The sequence below is a fragment of the Sylvia atricapilla genome, chromosome 4 (assembly GCF_009819655.1).
Source record: "Sylvia atricapilla isolate bSylAtr1 chromosome 4, bSylAtr1.pri, whole genome shotgun sequence".
NCBI classification, from domain to species: domain Eukaryota; kingdom Metazoa; phylum Chordata; class Aves; order Passeriformes; family Sylviidae; genus Sylvia; species Sylvia atricapilla.
This window is the reverse complement of record NC_089143.1, coordinates 180,621-201,488: the sequence shown is the minus strand read 5'-3', so window position 1 is coordinate 201,488 and position 20,868 is coordinate 180,621. Positions and strand designations below refer to the sequence as shown.

General features: G+C 45.0%; 1 protein-coding gene across 1 annotated transcript in view; it reads right to left on the bottom strand.

Moving 5' to 3' along the window:
• STOX2 (storkhead box 2) overlaps nucleotides 1–18,213 on the bottom strand; it is a 70,644-nt gene extending 52,431 nt beyond the window's left edge. Inside the window, exon 1 of the mRNA XM_066316891.1 lies at nucleotides 18,040–18,213. Within this exon, the coding sequence (XP_066172988.1) occupies nucleotides 18,040–18,205 (166 nt within the window). The 5' untranslated portion in view covers nucleotides 18,206–18,213. The remainder of the gene's footprint in view (nucleotides 1–18,039) is intronic.
• Nucleotides 18,214–20,868: the final 2,655 nt, after the last annotated feature.

The following is a 20,868-nucleotide window of genomic DNA, read 5'->3' as shown; positions in this document are numbered from 1 at the left end:
TACTTGCTGGCATTTTACAGGTCAAACTGCCTACGAAGGCCACAGGAAACTATCTGAAAGTTGCTGACAAAGTGCATATGAAGACATAAAACTTTTATTTTATTTTGAAAATAATTCAGAATAGAGACACTGTCAGATCACCAAAAGTCCTGATATGTATGAAGGTGTTTGGGTGGACACCACAAGATAACAGTAAAGGAAACAAAAATGATCTCTTTCTCGTGGTGACACAGCCCTTGAAATGCAACTTGTTTCCTTGGTGTGAGGAAAATCTGTCAGTGACCTTTTGAGAACGAATGGCTCTAAACCAGCTTATAAATGCCTCCACACGCCAGTACTTTTGGCTTCACTCGTTCCATACTGAGAATCACCAGAAAGCACATCCCACCCCGAGCTCCAAAGCCAAACCCCAGCATTTCCAAGCTTTGCACTAGTGGCAAGGCAGGGATTTGCTAATGCCACAAGAAGAGCTGGCTGGTCTTGTCTGATGAACCATCCTAAGGAAAGCTATGAAATCAATATTAATTTGGTCCTTAATGCTATTCTTCTGGGTAAACTACAGCTGCAAACACAATGAGGTCATCTTCTATAATCATGAATGCATGACAAGCAACGTAAGTTCCAACTTCTGTGATTCACACACTAAAAGAAAAACTACGCAGCAAACACAAATTTCTTACCTACAAACGCAGGTTATGTCTTTTCCTTTTTGAAGAACAAAACCAATACAACAAACCCACACGCACCAAGAAACATCTGAGCATAACTGTGATTTCTAGATGACTTGAAACAAGCCATATATATACTCTTCATATACTCTCACTTCTGTTCTGAACTGCTTTCAGACAGCTTTTATAATTTTTCAACACAGCAGTAGCCATGATATAGTCAACAAATTCACTTGCACTACACCCACCCTCTGACAAAAGCTTGGTGACACAGCTTTGGTGACAGGCCACAGCTCCTTGTGCCAGGGGCCTTAGAGCCCCACCACCTCAGGATGGCCCTGGCTAGGTCACCCAAACCCTTGTTGGCTGTGACAGAGGTGACAAGAGGGCAGGCAGAGGATTTACACTCCTGTAAGTATTTCTATACAAAACACTTCCAAAAATGGCAAAGTTGAGATGCAAGTACTAAAGAGAAGGTTTAAATGCAACTTCCAACCTCAGTTCTTGCACTAAAACTCACTAGACTTTGGCCTTTTCCGTCTGATGACATTCATGTCTTCAAAGATAAAAGCAGTCAGGCCAAGAAAAATACTCAAAATGCTCACACATAAAATGCAGCTGCTTAGTATATGTCATTACCACACTGACTCCAAAAATACTGAGCAACTTAAACCGGCAAGCCACTTGGCTTTAGCTAGAGATAAATGCCTGAGATAAGAGAGGTATAATTGTTCAGTGTAATACTGTAGCATATTTTATATAAACATTTGCGAACACTGCACTTCATATATTTCATTTCAGTGTTTTGAAGTGCTGCTGAATGTTCCAACTTTATTTATGGCTGCTCCTGTAATATTTCCACTTGCAGTGTTCCCCCTCATGCCGAATTAAATACACTATCCTAGCTTCAAAGTAGGAAGGAGCACTCACACTTCACAACAGAGGGCATACAAGCTTCTAGCAGCTACTTAGCTTATTCCTCTGCACTGCTGAAAGAGGAAAGGGGAAAATCAGAAAAGAATGTGTTAATTTGTGAAGGGAACATGAAACTGGGATTAAAGATAGCTTTTGCATTTAGGAAAATGCTTTAGGTTTAACCATAATTTTTCTATCACCTAACTATTAAGTAAATTAAACCATCTGAAATTAGGGTCCCCGCAGAGAAGAGGTTTGTAGACTTCTTGGGCAGTTTGGTTTCACACTGGAATGTGTGGTGTGACACTGCTGTCTCCTTCCACATCACAGCTCTTGGGCAGCCTCACACAAACCTGCCAGAGAGGGGAGCAGCCTCAAAGGTCTCATGTTCCCACAAGTCTTGGTGACCCACCACAAGGTGGTCAGAGGAAAGATGAAGCCAAAGCCCAGACACATAAAGAGACATCAAACTACCCAGAAGGGAGAGATGAGAAAGGGATGGAAAACACAGCTCACAAAGACTTCCTCGTTTCTTCACTTTAATAGCTGGCTGTAATTACCAGGGGAAAGTCCTGCAGCCTTCACTCAAAGAAATCTCCCTTTGAATGCTTCAGTTTTCTGCCTGCTTTTCTGCTGTAAAATCAAGGGCAGGGACTGCCATACTGAAATTACAGCAAGGTGTTAAAAATGTATATTATAGAGTTGGCTTTTCGCAAATATTAACAGGACTACTATATGTATAATTACACTGTATTATATTTTATTAATAAGAGCTTAGAAGGGTAATGAATGTGTATTTTCTGATTATACCAGAGAGTTAAGACTGAGGGGTTGTTTTGTGGTTTTTTTATCTCTTCTTTGTAATGTCTAAACCACCAAGGCAGAAGTTATGGGAGGGGGAGTCACCTCATGACCCTTCATAAAAAACCTGTTAACTTTCTGTTTTCTTATCCAAATGAAAAAAAACCAATAAACCTCAAAAGAAAATTTACACCCATGTAACCAGACTGAGTGGAGCCACCCACAAAATAAATCTATTAGATAAGATGATCGGGAATTCTTAAAATTGATCAAAAGAATGTTTGATTAACATCTATTGAATATTCAGCACAGCGCTCCTTAAAGACAGGAGTCCTAAAAGAGTGAGGTGGGCTACAGACCTTGTGCCAAGGCCCCTCGGCCAAGAGGCTTTGCTTATTCTGTCTCCTAGTTTGTCTATTTTCTGAATTTTTCATTAAACTTATAATTTTTTTTAAAGTGTGAAACTCTTTTCTCACAAAGGCACAGGTCAGAATCATGGGAAGGAAAGGCAGACTTCATGGTGTCACAACAGAAAACACTTTGGTGGTGACATCTCACCACAAAACCCTGCCTCTTGCCCTGATTTTAGGACAGTCTACAAGTAATACTCAGCAGTAACCACTTCTGTCACCTTTTGACAGAAGTGCCTCAGGATCCTCCCCTCCAGCCGAGCACCAAGAGCTGCAGATGTCCCTGTCACCACACCAAGCAGGGCATCCCCAGCCTAGGTGCACACAGGGGACACACTGCACACCACTGCCTCAGCAGCACCAGCAGCACCATTGCAGTGAGAGCTGCTGCACACACAGGCTGTGTCCTACTGCTGACTCTGTGTGTGACCATCTTCCTTCACATCTGACACCTAGGAACAAACCAACACACCCAGAAATGCAGGAATACAGCACCAGCACCATTGCAGTGAGAGCTGCTGCACACACAGGCTGTGTCCTACTGCTGACTCCGTGTGTGACCATCTTCCTTCACATCTGACACCTAGGAACAAACCAACACACCCAGAAATGCAGGAACACAGCACCAGCACCATTGCAGTGAGAGCTGCTGCACACACAGGCTGGACTGTCCTACTGTGTGACTCTGTGTGTGACCATCTTCCTTCACATCTGACACCTAGGAACAAACCAACACACCCAGAAATGCAGGAATACAGCACCAGCACCATTGCAGTGAGAGCTGCTGCACACACAGGCTGTGTCCTACTGCTGACTCTGTGTGTGACCATCTTCCTTCACATCTGACAGCCAGGAACAAACCAACACACCCAGAAATGCAGGAACACAGCACCAGCACCATTGCAGTGAGAGCTGCTGCACACACAGGCTGTGTCCTACTGCTGACTCTGTGTGTGACCATCTTCCTTCACATCTGACACCTAGGAACAAACCAACACACCCAGAAATGCAGGAATACAGCACCAGCACCATTGCAGTGAGAGCTGCTGCACACACAGGCTGTGTCCTACTGCTGACTCTGTGTGTGACCATCTTCCTTCACATCTGACAGCCAGGAACAAACCAACACACCCAGAAATGCAGGAACACAGCACCAGCACCATTGCAGTGAGAGCTGCTGCACACACAGGCTGTGTCCTACTGTGTGACTCTGTGTGTGACCATCTTCCTTCACATCTGACACCTAGGAACAAACCAACACACCCAGAAATGCAGGAATACAGCACCAGCACCATTGCAGTGAGAGCTGCTGCACACACAGGCTGTGTCCTACTGCTGACTCTGTGTGTGACCATCTTCCTTCACATCTGACAGCCAGGAACAAACCAACACACCCAGAAATGCAGGAACACAGCACCAGCACCATTGCAGTGAGAGCTGCTGCACACACAGGCTGGACTGTCCTACTGTGTGACTCTGTGTGTGACCATCTTCCTTCACATCTGACACCTAGGAACAAACCAACACACCCAGAAATGCAGGAATACAGTCCGCTGATTTTCATACTGCAAGTGATCCTTGGTCTTTCCTGAGCATCCTGAGTGAAGTGCAATTTTACTGCCTGGCTCTGTCTACAGAAACCATTCTACTGCTGCCAGCAATGGACTCAGCAGCCTTGCTTTTGCTCTCATGCTACAGTAAACTAGTCATAACTCAGTTAAAAATCAATAGAATGGTACTGGTGTACAAAGAAGAATCTGACCCCATAGTCTATTAGGTCATTTTTAATGATCCTACAATTAGAGAAACCAAATTAAACATTTAACATTTGACCTTTGCTGCTACTTCTAAATTAGCTAATAGAGATTAAAAGCACATACTTTTTTCAAGAATTGACAAAAAAATGTTACGAGTCCAAAAGACTTTTGATATGTTTTCATTGTGCCCTAGAGTTTAAAATGCTAATTTTTTAATTGGAATAGTAGCTTTAGAGTCTAAAATCCTGGACTTTGGAGGTACTCTGATGAAACACTCACTAGACAGATTGGATCATGGACTGGAGTGGACAAAAGCCAACGTCCTGTGAGAATCTCAGTGTACAATGGTGTTTAAGAACACTTCTGCAAATAAAACAAGTGATAAATTCAAAGACTGCTGAGAGGAAATTCTTCAATTTATTTTTAAACTGAAGTATATTACGAAAATTTCATCACTTTTTATCTATTTACTGTGTTTTATCCTATGTTTTCTACCATCTGCATTGTTTTTTCAATGTTTATATTTTACTCTTGCTAGGAAACACATCTCCAACACTAATTACAATTACTAACAGCATGCACATCTAAATAAACACCTGCAGATGTACACAAAGCATAAACAAAATACACTCATAGTGGTATAAAACCCAGCCTCCTCAAGTAAAATGTATTAAATGGATGTGCTCTGATGTTAGATTAACAAGTGATATATAGAAACCTTCAGAAGAAGGGTGGAGATTAAAAAGAGAAGTCTTAAAAAGAACATACACATAAAGTAAAATTATATATAACATGTATTAATATATTATGGCACTCAGTACATGCAGCAAAATTTTTTTGTACATACACAGCAAAAAGATGATCCCTGTGAGCATCCCTGAATGTGCATAGGGGATCTCTTGGAAGGGGTGGACCACGTGCAGTGCATACACAGACAATCTCTGGAAGAATCACTACACACAGTTATCTCCATCCACTTCTACACAACACACCTGAAGTTTATTTCTGCTGTGAATTGACAGGGCTTGGGGACATAGTTTTGATGGAACCTTGAGCAGCTCTGCAGAGAGACAGTGATGACTGCATTCAGCCCTACACTCCACCAGTGTTTCCAAAGGCAACCCACTGAGCACATGGGTAGGGCTGGTTCAGGCCCATATGAAAACCCAGGTATGTGGTTTTGAGATCCATCCAGTCCAATGTATCAGCCTTCAGAGATGTTGAACATTTGCCTCCTGTAAAAACCCAGCACTTTTACAGAGACACCCCATGTGTCACAAGCTCAGGAAGCCGTGCTGGGAAGTTATGGTCTTTAGCTATTAGCTGAACCAAGATCAGTCTTGTAAGTCAGCCAATGCCTCCAAAATACGGAAAGGGGATTGTTGGAACCCTGGAAGCTGAGAATTTTAGGGGATACCTTGGAGACATGAACCATTAGGAACCACTTTTGCAGCATTTTCTCAGGTAAACGCTGTCTTGAAACAGCAGTTCTACTTTACTAATAAGCAGAAGACTTGGAAAAAACTAAGGCCTTGGCACCAGATCCTGCTTGCAACTTGAATCAAGAGTTGACATTTTTGGAATGTCAAGAGTTGATATAAGAAGAAATTCCTGCTTAATGCAAGCCTTTCATCTAGGCATGTGTCACCTTCAAGATGAGACAGCTCATGAGGCCCAGAATTCAGAGGGAAAGGAAAGGAAGGAACTAAGAGAAGAAAACTATGTGAAAGGAGTAAATGGAATCACAGAAATAATTAACAAATGCTTCTTTCACGACTTCAGAAGAGAAAGTGTGATGACATGAATCCTATTAATATCCTAGTTACAGGAGTCTGCAATGTGTATGTTGTGTTTGGAGAGATGGGATTAATGTTGCCTCTTGACCTAAAGCTGTTTTTCTACCACCAAGAGTACCAAGAACCTCAAAACCTCCTTCACATGTGTATTACTCCTCATTAGGAGAAGCAACAGAAAGGACGGGAGGAGACCCAATGCTAGTTTAGCACTGCCAGTGCACACAACTCGAGGTGCCACAGGGCAGCTCCCCTCACGCAAGGAGAGCAGCTGGCACTCCCCTGACACTGCTGGCATCCCAGAGTAAAACACCATGAGCACACCGTGCTGCCTGAGCCAGCTGCCAGAGGATGGGAACATGCCAGGGCAGCACCACATGCACTTGCTGTCTCCTTCCCCTTCCTCAGACACCCGTTTGTGGATACACCTGGACACGGCAGAGGAGGTAAGACACACCTGGGTCTGAACTGGCACAGACACTCTCAGCTTCTTACCTGGCGCTGGAAAAACATAATCCCAAACTGCTATTGAATGGCAACATACACCAGAGCAGGTGTGACATGGTTCTTTTCCTCCTCGCTGGTCCCCACAACAAAATAGCCCTTCCAAAGTTATGCCCAGCAATCACATACACGCATGCATCCATTCAAGAGCACATGAGAGGTCAAATGCTCTGGTCTGAAAAGCTGGGGCTGAAGCTAATTTGCTGTTAGAGATAAAATGACACTTCCCATGGGTAGCTGTGCTGTCAGACAATTTTGACACACCCAGTACTGACAAGGCTTGGTTTGACACCAACACACTAGTAAATTCAGTATCAACACCTTTTTGTATGCACCACTTGATCCACATCATCCCATTCAACTGCAACATTCATTAGTGAATGAATTACCATGACACAGACATGTTGAGCTTTCTACCTCAACTCTTTTAACTTACCTTTTCATGATTTAACTCCAAATGCAATCCACAGTGAAACACTTCACTGTATTTCAGTACACTGCTGTGGGTGTGAAAAAGGGATCACTGTTAGGATAAAAAAGAAGCACCAAGAAAAGCCAAATGTACTGTATTGTACAGCCTGTTGGTCTGTTTGGAACAATCAGCATTGCAATGAAAACCAATTGAGATTATCACCTGGAAGGCAGAAAAAACCTATAAATTTTGAAATGAGCTCAGAGACATAAAAATGAAGGAGCAATGGGCCTAATTCAAATACAGCCAGTTTAGTGACTTAAGTTGAAATCTAAGGGTGAGCTGGTAAAAGTGAAGCATACTTCTCGTGACCAGGACACAACCACAGCCCTCTCCAGCAGAACAGCAGCTCTGCCCACGACTCCTCTATTTGTGCTCTGCCATCATACCCACCCTCGTTCCCAGTAAACCTGCCCCAGTTTCTCCAGTCTGGGGCCCTAAGTCACAGACAGACCTCATCTCAAAGGGAGCATTACTCAGCAGCTACAGCTACATCTTCCTCAGCCTTTCCAGTCCTCCTGTGTGGGCAAAGGACACGTGCAGAGGGATGGGAACACGCACTGTCCATGGAAGGAGCACTGCTGTGTGCTAAGGTCTCCTCTCTGAACAGTCAGTCCAAACCTGGTGCACTTTTCCCACTCAAGGACACAGTCAGACCTTTGGGGCCTCAAGGTACATTCCCGTGTCCAACCATTAGCACAGGGACACGGAGCACAGGCTCGCTATCTACGTATGCAATTAAATAAACGTACATAAATCACATTTTACTGTGCTGCAGAACAGGCAATATCTGACCACAGCTGCTGAAAAGTGATTATATGTGGCTCTAATATCAACACCACCTCACATAGCTACTCCAGCCTCTCGTGAAAAGAAATAGTTAAGAATGTCCTTTTTAAAGCAAGGTTTCTAAAACATGCCTGAATTTTACACCTATGGTTACCAAAGAATATTTCTGCAATTAAAATAATTACACAGACTGAACCTAGGATTGACTCAGAGGAACATGCCTCATGATTTTTTCAAAAAACAAAAATTGCAAAATGTTTTATTTAGAGATGGCTATGTATTTTTCCAACAAAACTGGAAGAGTTGTTCAGAAGCTGAGATTTTATTAAAGCTGAAATGAAAAAAAATGCAGAAAATAGTTTTTTGCTTTTCTTTTCTGTGAAGGCATTTCAATCAGATCCATACCTACGCACACATCCCATGCAAATACAATTTTAAGATTTCCATGCTTATGGAACATTTGTATCTAAAGAGAAGGAAAATTAACTACATCCATCCATAAAATGAAAGCAGAAACTAATGATCTATTTGTAGCATATTACAACCCTCTAAATATTCCCTGAAGATGGATTTCCTTTATTGATAATTTTTGACCGGACTGCTGCAAGGGGAAGAGGTCAGTGCATGGACAAAGAGGCAGCCAATGTGCTCCCACCCAGGATCCCAGCTCTTCACCCATGGAACTGCCCTGAGAACACAGGCTGAGGGATCACTGGGGCCTTGGGGGAACTGCCCATGCTCAGCAGTATTTTCCTCCAGCTCTCAAAAGAAGTGTACTGCATTCATGCCCAATTTACAAGTGGAGGCTGCAGCTGCTCCAAAATTCATGTTAAAGCCAATAAACTTCTCTGAAGTTTCTGGCCACTCTACTCACCCAGCCAGCAATGCAGTAATTACACCTAAAAGTATACACAAATGTGAAGAAAACCTTGTAAAAAATATTTCCATTTCACTCTGTTAAAAAAAAATATACTTAGTTTAAGGCTTACATGTTGTGAAACAGGCCACAGTACGGTCCAAGAATGCAAATTCTCACAAGAGAACAATTTAGAATGTCCTAGGAAAATGAAGAACGGCACTTCACTCTAAAATGCTGTGAACATTTAAGAGGCAAAGTTAAGTACCGCAATGAAATTTAGTACATCATCTTTACTGGTTTATAGGATAAAGAGTCCCATTTATAGCATTTACAACATTATCACATATGGTCAGAAGTTCATCTACAAACTAGGTCACAGGTCATCAACAGGAAATTCATAGGAAATTATGGAGGAAATTAAAAGAACACAAATGAGCAAGCAAACTCATTTATACAATCTAGGTTCTCCCAGCCCAGCTTCCTGTGTTATGATGAACTCAGCTTTCACACTGAACTTTGCCTTTTCCAGGCCACATTAAGTAAGTATTTCTGAGCTGTCTATTATACTCTGCAAGCCTCAAAATGTGGAGCTCAGATTCACTAAAAAGAGCCATTCAGGTTTTTTCTTTAAACAATAGAGCTGGGAAAGGAAGTAGTAACTAGAAAAGGTGTTTTGACATCATTAAATGCAGATTTATCACTCCTGGCACCTCAATAGGGTCCTACAAGATCCTTCATTGACACAAATACCACAGTGAGGACAGACCACCCAAACACAAGACGACATTCTCACATTCCTTCAGTTCCAGCAGCCCAGCTAAACTGCACCCGCACTCCTGATCATGTTTGAGAAGATAACAAGTAGTATCTTCACATGAGACATGCTTTTCAAAATAAAACCCTGGTCAGTAAAGTATAGGAAGAGAGAGAGCTACAGTTCATCTGGGTTATCCAGAAAACTTCTGAAAAGAAAACCTGCTGAACAGAAGCACGTACTACTTAACTGTTTAGAGCTGAAAGCTGAATGCACTGCCTATACCTTCAATGTATCACCCAGAAACAAAAGTTAAGAGAAACTTTGCCAGACAGATGCAAAATGTAAGACTGGCAAGATGTCTCAGCTGTCTCTCTTCTTGCTCCTTTAGTCAAATAAAAACACCTAATATAAATTATCAACTTTTCCTTCATTCTTTTTCACAATACCCACATAAGGCCCACAAAATAAAAGCAGTTCAAGTTCATTCTTACTCCGGTGCTTTTACCCCCTATCAGATACAATAAAAACACTGAGATCTCTTTTTTCAATATTGCAACTTGAAACTTCTGGTGAATTGTGCATTTGTAGCTATCTTCTGCAGATAGTATTTCCCACTGAAGTAACAAGAAACAGTCGTATACTTTAAAAGTTATAGGAATCACATAGTGTACAATTTGATGAAAAGCAGAACTCTTTCTGGGTTGTGAGGGGTTGGTTGACAAGGCAGAAGCGGTAACAGCACCGAATAACACCCATTCCACACCATTTTCTGCTGGTATTATACACAGGCTCTCTTGTCTGGCTTGCAGGAAGTGAGATGGAAAATTCTAAAGACAGTGTTGATTTGAACACAGGATTTCACCTGCAGAATGAGGACTGTTATGTTCACACTGAACACATCAGTTATTGGATGTCTGTCCTTACCCACCATTACCAAATCAAAGTCTGGGTTGAGAAAGGATCCTTTTTTGTGAGGGGCAATATTACAGTATAAAATAAAGGAGAAGATTCTCCTACTGAACTGATTACAACAGAAGTGCAGAGAACTGCAGAAACAGTTAAAAGCACTCAGGAAAACAAAGTCAATGACTGATACAACTGGGAATACCTCCCTCACCTACTTACTTTCAAACCCAGTGATTTTAATCTCTCTTTGAGAGAAAGAAAAGAGAAAGTTGCTATCTTCTTCATCATGAATTCAAGTCTGTTGAAAATCAAGTTTTCTTGTTTCGGTTACCTTTTGCAGCCTGTTTAAAAGCTGCCAATACAGATCAGGATTCTGTCTAAACTAGACTGCTCTACCCACTCCATCATGCTGCACACCCAAATATACTTGCTGTAAAGCCAGGTCTTCCTTTCCCCCACCCCCTCCACAGGCAATTTGAGCAAGATAATTCCAGCACCTATATGTCATCCGAGAGTGAGACACAAAACAGCATCAGTAGAGCAGCCAACCCAATAAAATATGCTGAAGAAAGGAAGCCAGTAGCTATAAACAACTTTCATACCCTTTCATAGCTACAGGCAGTCACTCGGGAGCAACAAATTCTGGTTTGGGAAATTTTTGCAACTTCAATATTCAAGCATTTTCCCTAGGACTGCTCTGGTACCTACTTGGCCTTGATACCAAAAACTCTGCAAGATCAAGTACAGAAGCACAGTTTCCTGAGACTTAGGAAAGCTTTTAACCCTTGTCTCTGCTTCCTGTCCTATTCAATTCATCTAGGAAAAAAGACCTAAAAATGAAAAGTGTTCAATTTAAGTTCAGGCACTCAGGTCTCAGTTTTAATGGTCACTGTCCTTTTTCCCTCTTCTGATAAAAATAACACCAAATGGTTAGACAGAATTGCATGAAGCATTAATTGGTTACTTCTTATAAGGGGCAATCTATATTTCTAAGCTAACATTTACATCTACATCACCCAACCTATCAGATATCCAGTTTTGCTAATTTTACAACAGTTTTGTCATTTAAACTAATGGAAAGTAAAATGGCTTTCAAGGAAAAAAACCAAATATCATTAACATTGTATTATTTAGCAATTCTTAGACAAGCTCTAACTTAGATTACAATTTTTGGTCCTGACTCTGATACTATCTGGCCACTTCCAAGTAGGTAACAGCATGCTCAGGGGGATCCAGGAGTAACTGAACCTGAATTTTATTTCAGCACTGCTTTACTTGAGTCATTGGCCCAGAGTTTGGATGTTGATTCTGTTTAGTGCTGTTCACAGAGATATTCCACAACTTGCTATGGTATATAAAGCAGAGTCATGCAAAACAAGCTTCCCAAAAAACTGAAAAGAAACCCCCAATTTCTGGAGGAATTCTACAACATGCTTAGCAAAATAAAATGTTTCTGATCTTCTAATTGTACTTATATGTCTTTAAACTGTGCAAAGAATGCTACAGAGATGGTAGTTCACTCCAGGATGAACTCTCCAGCATACAAATGAAGGCTTATTGTTGCTCACAACTGAGCAGGTCATCGAGCTAACCCAAGGTGATCTGCAGAATCCTCACATTTCAGCCCCCTTCAACAAATAATGCATTTTGCAAAGATGTGGCTGCTATTCAATTCCAAAATGGCAAGACATTCAACACCCTTCAGGTTTATCAGGTGTTGCCAACAGGGTATAACTTCTACACCTGTGAAAGACTGGGGGCTATTTGTGATGAATCAGCATTGTGTTTGTTCTGAACCCTTGTCTACTCTTGAAAAAGGAGCTTCCTGTATCTTCAGCAGTCTATCAGGATACCTAGTGTGCACTTAGAAAATTTACTTCAACCACAGGACTACCAGAAAACACAAATAGAAATGTACTCAGATGCAGACTTACACCCCAATACAAATGTCAATGACAGCCTTTGGTGACTTGATCCTGGAGCACCTCTGTGCCCCCAACCTGGCCAAAGGTCCAAGCAAACCAGCAGAGAGAACACGGAGACTTGGAATGCAAGCAGGAACAAAGGGCTAGGGAGGAAAAATAACCTAGAACTTCGGCCTGCAGAGATGAGTGCTTTGAGCTGGGATGGAAACATGAACAGCTCTAGGTAAGACAGGCACACGTAGTCTTTTCTGCCTTGGTTATATTCATTCCTCTTTGATTTTACTTCCAATGCCATGGAGAAAAGAGCCACTCTGGATCCCCACACTCACAGGCCACAACAGCCAGCAAGAGCAACAGGTACTCAACTGCAGATTGGTCAGCTGAATGCACAGGCAGAGCTCAGGACACTGCCCACAGCCCAGTCCAAAAGGGAACTCCTGCGTCTGCAGAAAATGTTTTGGTACCTGGTGGGCAAGGGCTAGGCACACACGTGACAGAACACACAGGGACAGCACTGTATGTGAATTAATACTGCACAAACAACCACAGGAATGAAAACCAGGCCTTGACAGAAGGAGAGAAAAGCTCATCTCTTGTATTCTTTCAGGCAAGAAACTGGGGAGAACACAAAATTAAGTAAAAACCCTGCAAAAATGACTGGTCCATGAACTTGAACCAAGTTTATGGTTTGAAGATACAGTGTACTTAGACTCTTCCCCATATCAGGATGCAGTGAAAGTTCCTGATTCTCGGTCAGGGTAAGTGGAGGCCACAGATGGATGCCCAAAAGGGACTGCAAAGACACAGAGAGCCCAGCAGTGACCTCAAAGTGATAAAGGAGGCCCAGCCCTGAACTAACTAAACAGAGTGACCCTCTCTGGGGTCACCACAGACTGAAGCAAAGGAGACAGAAGGATCCAGGAGCTGAAAGTGGTCCTGCTAGCCACTGACAGCCACAGAATCTTAGTTCTTATTGCCCCACTAATGGGTCTGGCCTAAAACAACACAAAACTACTCAGAATTCAGGAAGGCAAAGAGATTACATCACTGTTAAAAAGATATATGGGAAGGTGTCTCTTAATACCATAATTTAAAAATAAGGTGATGCAATACTGATTATTCCATTAAATATTAATTACAATACAGCTGCTTTCAAGCTACAAATATTCCTTTAGATAACTGAATTAGGGGACAAGAGAACTGAATGAGCCTGTCGTGTATCTGGCACTTCTCAATTACATTAAACTGAGTTCTTCAGTTCCTGTTTAATTATCTCCAAATATTAATCTTTAGACTTAGAGGTTCAAGCTTAAAAAAAAAAATACTTAGGACTTTCTAATTTCCTCAGATGACTCCCAAGATCCTTCATTCTGTTCAAGGAGCTTGAAGAGTTTGTCCTAGACCTTTCATCAAACATGCCTGAAAGAGAGAATGAGGTTATCTTTTCCTCCTATAAATTTTAATTTGCATACAGATACCATCAGTTGGATAGCAGGGTTACATACTTCTCTCCTTTCCCTTCTGCTTGAATTTGGTAATCAAACTCCAGTAACAGCAGGCAACACTGAGACTGAATTTTACTCTTCAACTCTGAAGGACTGAAAACCCTCTGCAAGGAAAATGTAAAGCAAAGAACAGTAAAATAACTGCCTACTTTCCAGAAGGTAACCTCCAAATGACCATGCTCTGGAATTAGTTTTTACCATTGCAGAAAGCTCTTCAGACATTCCTTCACACTGTGCATGTCAGACTGTTACCCTACACCACCTCCATCTCAAACTGACACGTTAGCTCCAACACCAAAACTGTCCATCGCAGTAACTGAAGAAGGCTGTAGGAAAAGGTATTTCTCTCAAGAGCATTACTCAGTTCTGGTAATATTTAATGGCTGGGTCGATCACAAGGTGCAGCTCCTCTCTCTGCTAAAACAAAATCCAGGACTTGCTTTTGTATTTAGTTAGAAAAAGGAAAAAGAAGGGAAAAAAAGGCAAGAAGCTTCCAATATTTGGAAAGTTATATATATTATTTCATTTAACAGTTTGGAGACCTCCTAAGTTGCATTAAGTTTTATCCTGCTTGGCAGTTGCATACGATTTCTTTATTTTCCCTTGAACTAAGCAGCAATATATCAAAAACTTCAAGTATATTTCCCCCTTTCCAATAACAGGTATTGTATACACATATATGAATTGTATTGGAGTCAAAGTTTCAGTGTCTCTTCTCACACAAGGTCGAAGCTTTACATTGTTGTAATTTTCTTTTTCAGTGTTTTTTCTCCAAGAGAGTCCTCCACTGGGAAATTAATATTCTGCATGAACATAGAACTCCTTGCATGGCCTTTGAACCTAGTGGTTGCTAGGAGGCCTAAGAAACCCTGGAGTACAGCCTATTTAATAGCACGTATCAAGAGATTATTCAGAAGCAAAAATGTGTGATTTTCTAAATTGTCTGCTTTTTTCTCTCCTTACTTCCATCTCCATTCATCTGTCACACAATCTTTAGATTTCATATGAATTGCATCTGCATCAATTTTCTATAATTATGGGCAGTTTGTTCCCCGAGTATTGAAAATGTGACTGGCCAACCACCAATGCTGCTTCAAATCAAGCAAATATCAAACTGCTCCTCACTCAGTTTTACTGAAAAGGCTGCTTAAAATCAGATGTGCTTCACCGCTGTAGCATGAGGTTTGCACTTCCATTATAAACGTGGTTCTGCTTAGAGACTATTTTCCTCATACAAAACACCATGGCATTGACTGCAGCACCATTACTCAGTATTTCTCTCTGCTGAAAGAAATATATATAGCTTCTCTGTGCTCAATTCAGGCATACTCGAATATTAACATTTCAAGCTTTTTAGCATCTTACTGAAGGTTTTTTGATTGTATGCATTTCCATATTTCCCCAAGCACAGTAATTGAGGCAAAACCCCAAGGTTTCTTTCCCACCCTCCACCCCCATTCCAAACAATGAGGCATTTAATTAAAAGAAAACCACGACAATGCTAATGGTGATGAGGTTAAATGGTTGGATAAACAGAATGCAGCCCTCTGAAAAGCCCGTGTGTTTCGGGACACTTTCTCCCCTACAACATTCTGGGTGACAAAGAAAGTATTTATATTCCTGATTCCCACAATTTTTACACCAGTGGACTTCCTACAAATTTCCTGCAAGGAAGAGAGTTTCCTTCAAATAATGAGAAGTGTTTAGACACAGTAGCTATTATTATTTAGACACAGTAGCATTCCTCCCAAAACTAATATTTGGAATGGCAGTGGACAAGGATCCTTTAAAAATAAATGAACGTGGCAACCATCCATTATGAGAGAACAACTACATTTCCAGATAAAAGCCTAATAAGCTGTCGATAGGGTTAAAAAAACCAACAATAAAAAACCCAACAAAACCAACAAACATTTGCTGATTTTAATTTTCAATGTGTTCTCCCTCCAACAACTTCAGCAAATTAGTAAAACTTAACATGGCATTTGTCCTTCATCTTGAGTTGTTGCATTTGAAATCAATGTCCTCTATATTCATAAACAAGAATTCTTGGTCTGGAGGTTACTTTAAAACATCTACAGCAGATTAAAATTCTGTGCCCCCTCCTACCCCTCAAGGACACAAGTATCTGCCAACAAATGCAGGGTGACACATCTGATTCTGCAGATTGCTGGTGTTTGACTGTCTGCTTGGATTGCACCAATCTTGCCAACATAAAGCTTTCACAGAGCCAGACCACTTCGCTGAAGAATTAAAAACAAGCAAGAATCACACCACTTGGCACAAAATGATCACGTGAGCTCCTTCTCTTAAATATGGGCCTTCACGCTGAAAGAAAGGCCTAAAAAGTACTGACTTCCACAGAAGCGACACAGGGTATCTTACACTGGGAATATCAGGACATCCACACAGAACAACAGAAGTCTTTGCAGTATTGTCACATTCAGCTTTCCAGACACTTCAGTCCTGCAGCACCAAGGGAACAAACCAACCACTCCACCACCAAAACCGTTCTCCTCTTCTTCAGCCGTTTAGGCATCAATTATCCTTGTCATTTCCACTCACGACGTGACTTCCCGGGAAACAGAGCACCAATTGCCAAAATGGCCCAATATTCTTACACAGGCAGATTTTTCAATGAAACGCGTATTATTTCCCTTGTACTTGAGCATTAAAGAAAAAACAGGCGTGAGGCATTTTTAAAACATGAGAAACCAATCCTGACTAAAGAGACACATTTATTAGGGCCAGAGACAGGAAAGTGAGCATACAAGTGAAAGCCACAATCTTTGGTTCAACCTTTGCAGCAGAAATGGGGCGGGAGGGGTGAGCAATACAGGGCTGGAGACATTTTCAGTAATGCATTATAAATACCATAGTTTTCCCCTTTAAAGGAATCTGCCTACTCAACCTAAATCGTGCCTCAGAGGGAGAAACGTGCCTCTGCGATAAATTAGAATTTGCCATCATAATAATGAAATGTTATGTCCTACCATCACAATAAACAGGCAGCAGAACAACAAAGGAGGTTTCCAGGATTTTCTGCCCCCGGCCCCCTTCCCATCAGCGTTCTCCCAAGTCTTCTTTTGGGTGTTTATGAAATGCCTTAATTCCGAGGCCATTAAGATGCATTTCTGGATGGAGCAGATTCTACTAAGAGTACTGAGGCTTTCCAAAATCCCACCAGCACTCCATCGGAGGCCAAGCCTCTCCCCGATGCCTGCCTTTCCCTGCGCTGTTTTTTGTTTTGTTTGTGCTTTCTCTTTCCCATGCACAAACATGTTGGTGCAGTGTCCATTATTTCCCTACGGCCTTCTTTAAAAGCCACTGACAAATGAATATAGGTGCACGTCTGTGTTCCATCACATACACAGGTCTGGTTTCCTTCTACACCTCAAAGAACAAATGCAAACGTGTTTACAGTCATTTTCACCAACACATGCCTTGCCATTGCAGAAACATGCAGCTGAAAGCCAGAGGGTCTGTAACAAGGCAGCGGCGTTTGCAACCACAAGTAACCCCTTTTCCTTTCCCAAATGGAAAAACACGAAAGCCTGATGAGTTAACTAGAGTTAACTGCATTTAAAGAGCAAAGTGGGGGGAGCAGTAAATATCCAGCACATGCTTTTACGCACAAAAGGCGCAAAGGGCTCCATGCTCTGCACGTCCAGTCATTTTTGTCTGCTCTTCCACAACAGAGATGCAACCGTTTCTCCCATACATTTGCTTTCACTCGACTAATAGATTTTAAACACCATATTGCGAGGACCCCGCTGTGAATCTTGCAGAAGTACAAAATGGTGGATGTATGCCTTCTTTTTTTTTTTTTTTTTTTTTTTTTTGCATTATTCATAACAACTAAGCCTCCCGATGGCAGGCTCCCCTCCGAAACCACCAAGACAGCCTTCCCGGCCAGACACACGCCCCGAAACAGCCTCGCAATAACGCTCTCCGGCATACACAAATTATGGTACAAACCTGATGTCATGTAGCCCCGCGATGCCTGGGAAATGAACGCCGGGGGGAAGTGCTTGTGCAGCCGGTAGTCCTTCTCGCTGCGGGACCTCATGCGGTCCGAGGCCCGGTCGGAGAAGTCGGAGCTCGGCCAGGCCCGCCGCAAGGTCGTGCTCCGCGTCTTCTTCATGCTGAGGCCGCCCGCCGCCGCCGCCGCCGGGGTCAGCCCAGCGCGGCCGCCGCCGGGCCGCAACCTGCGCGCATCCCGCCGCTCCCTCTTCTAGGGCGCCAGCCGCAGGTCCCTTCCTTTTTTTTTCTTTTCCCCCTCGAATGATCCAATTTTACACACGTCCCACAATGCATTACACTTCATTTGCAATCGGTCCGGCTTATAGCTCCCAGATTTGCGCGGAGGAAAGGCACGTTATGTGGCTTCTCAGGCAAAAAAAAGGAACGGGGGGGAGGGCGCTCGGAGAGGGGGCTGGGGACCAGAGATGTGCAGCGTGGGAGCTCGGGGGTCCCGAACAATGGCCCGATTCAGCCCGGCCGTGCTTATCCAACTGTGAGCCCCGACACAAAAGGCCCAAACAAACGAGGAAAATCCCGCGGCCGCCGGCTGCGACCCCGACCGCGGCGCGCCCGGCGCTGGGGAGGAGGCGGCAGCTCCCGGCGCGGCGGGAGGAGGAGGAGGAGGAGGAGGAGGGAAGAGGAGGGAAGAGGAGAGGAGGGCGGGCCCACAGACGCCTCTCCCGGCCGCGGGACGAGCGGATGCAGCCGCGACCCCCGGCCCGCCTCCCTCCTCCTCAGGCCCGCGGCGCCCGGGCGGCCGGCAGCGGCCCGGGGCTCCCGGCAGCGCCGCGCCTCGCCATGCCGGCCGCCGACTCCCGCCGCCCGTGCCCGGGCTCCGCGCTACGGCCGGAGGCCGCCGGGGAGGCCACCGGGGAGGCCGCCGGGAGGCCGCGGGCCGCTCCGCCCGCCACGCCACGGGCAGCTGCTGCCGGAGCGCCGGGCGCCGCGCCGCCGCCCGGGCTCATGCTACTCCCGCCGGGGCCGTGCGAGTGCCGCCGGCCTCCGCGATCCCCGCGGCTCCGGCCCGCTGCCGCCCGCCCACACAGCCCCGTGCGCGGCAGGGCCCGGCCCCTCCCGCCCGCCGCCGCTGCTGCTCCGCCTCTTTTCCCTTCGTCCGTCCGTCCTCCCTTCCTCCCTGGCGGCGGCGGTGACGGCGGAGCGCCGGGGCCGGGCGCTGGGCTCCCCTCTCGGCCGGGCCTTGGGCCGCTTCGGGCGCCGCTCCCGCCCCGCGCCGGCCGCGGAGAAAATGGACACGGGCGGGGGAAGGGCCCGGGGACAGATCTGCATCCCGGGGACGGATCTGCATCCCCCGGGACAGATCTGCATCCCCCGGGACGGATCTGCATCCCGGGGACAGATCTGCATCCCCCGGGACCGATCTGCATCCCGGGGACAGATCTGCATCCCCCGGGACCGGTCTGCATCCCGGGGACAGATCTGCATCCCAGGGACCGATCTGCATCCCCCGGGACAGATCTGCATCCCCCGGGACAGATCTGCATCCCGGGGACGGATCTGCATCCCGGGGACAGATCTGCATCCCCCGGGACCGGTCTGCATCCCGGGGACAGATCTGCATCCCAGGGACCGATCTGCATCCCCCGGGACAGATCTGCATCCCCCGGGACCGATCTGCATCCCCCGGGACAGATCTGCATCCCCCGGGACAGATCTGCATCCCCCGGGACAGATCTGCATCCCGGGGACAGATCTGCATCCCCGGGACGGATCTGCATCCCGGGTTCAGATCTGCATCCCGGGGGCAGATCTGCATCCCCCGGGACAGATCTGCATCCCCCGGGACAGATCTCCATCCCGGGGACAGATCTGCATCGCGGGGACAGATCTGCATCCCGGGGACGGATCTGCATCCCGGGGTCAGGTCTGCATCCCGGGGACAGATCTGCATCCCGGGGACAGATCTGCATCCCGGGGACAGATCTCCATCCCGGGGACAGATCTGCATCCCGGGGACAGATCTGCCTCCCCGGGCACCCTGCGCTGCCCTGCTCACCCACACGTCCTCCGCCGCCTTTCCCCATGGGCGCCTCCAGAAGCGGCTCTCCCGGGAGGGCCCAGTGAAAACCCAGCACAGTGCCCAAGGGCGTCCGGGACCCCGCCTGACCCTCCGGGAAGGGAAAGGGAAAGGGGAAGGGAAAGACACCCTGTGGAGTGGGGCCTGGCCACCGGCATTTCCTGAACTCCAGTTATCCAGAACCGTGCACAGGGACTCGCTTCCCCCTCTACAAGACAGCTCTGAGCACGCCTGGTGCCAGGTGCTGCCAGTGGGGACAACTGCACTGCAGGGGTATGAAAATGTTGCTTTTGCAGCTTTGTTAAATTGCTTATATATATACGTTTTTATAATTAATCCTTCTTAGAGCGGTTTGTGTTACATTTCTAAGAGCATCGAAAAAAACGGAGGGCTGATTTTGTAATTGGAAATTTTCAGTAGTGGTGAACCAGTGAAAGGATGAATCAATGAATGAACTCAAGTTCCTCAGTGAATGAACCTACCATCAAAGCCAGTGGACCAGGAGATGCCATCCCCTCAGCTGCCTTAGTGCACGGCCATGGGTTAGTCACTTCAGCAGCCCCTCAGCCCAGCAGGCTGCTCCTGGGGGCAGCACACACACTGTAGAGTTATTCAGGGGTTCGTGTACGGCAGTCCCTTTCATATGAGTAGAATATACATTAATGAAACTCAGCGAGAAAGTTGGAAGCTAAATGCTATGGGGTTCTTTCTCATTCAGCCTCATCTTTTTCCAGCTGTGAAAAGCTATC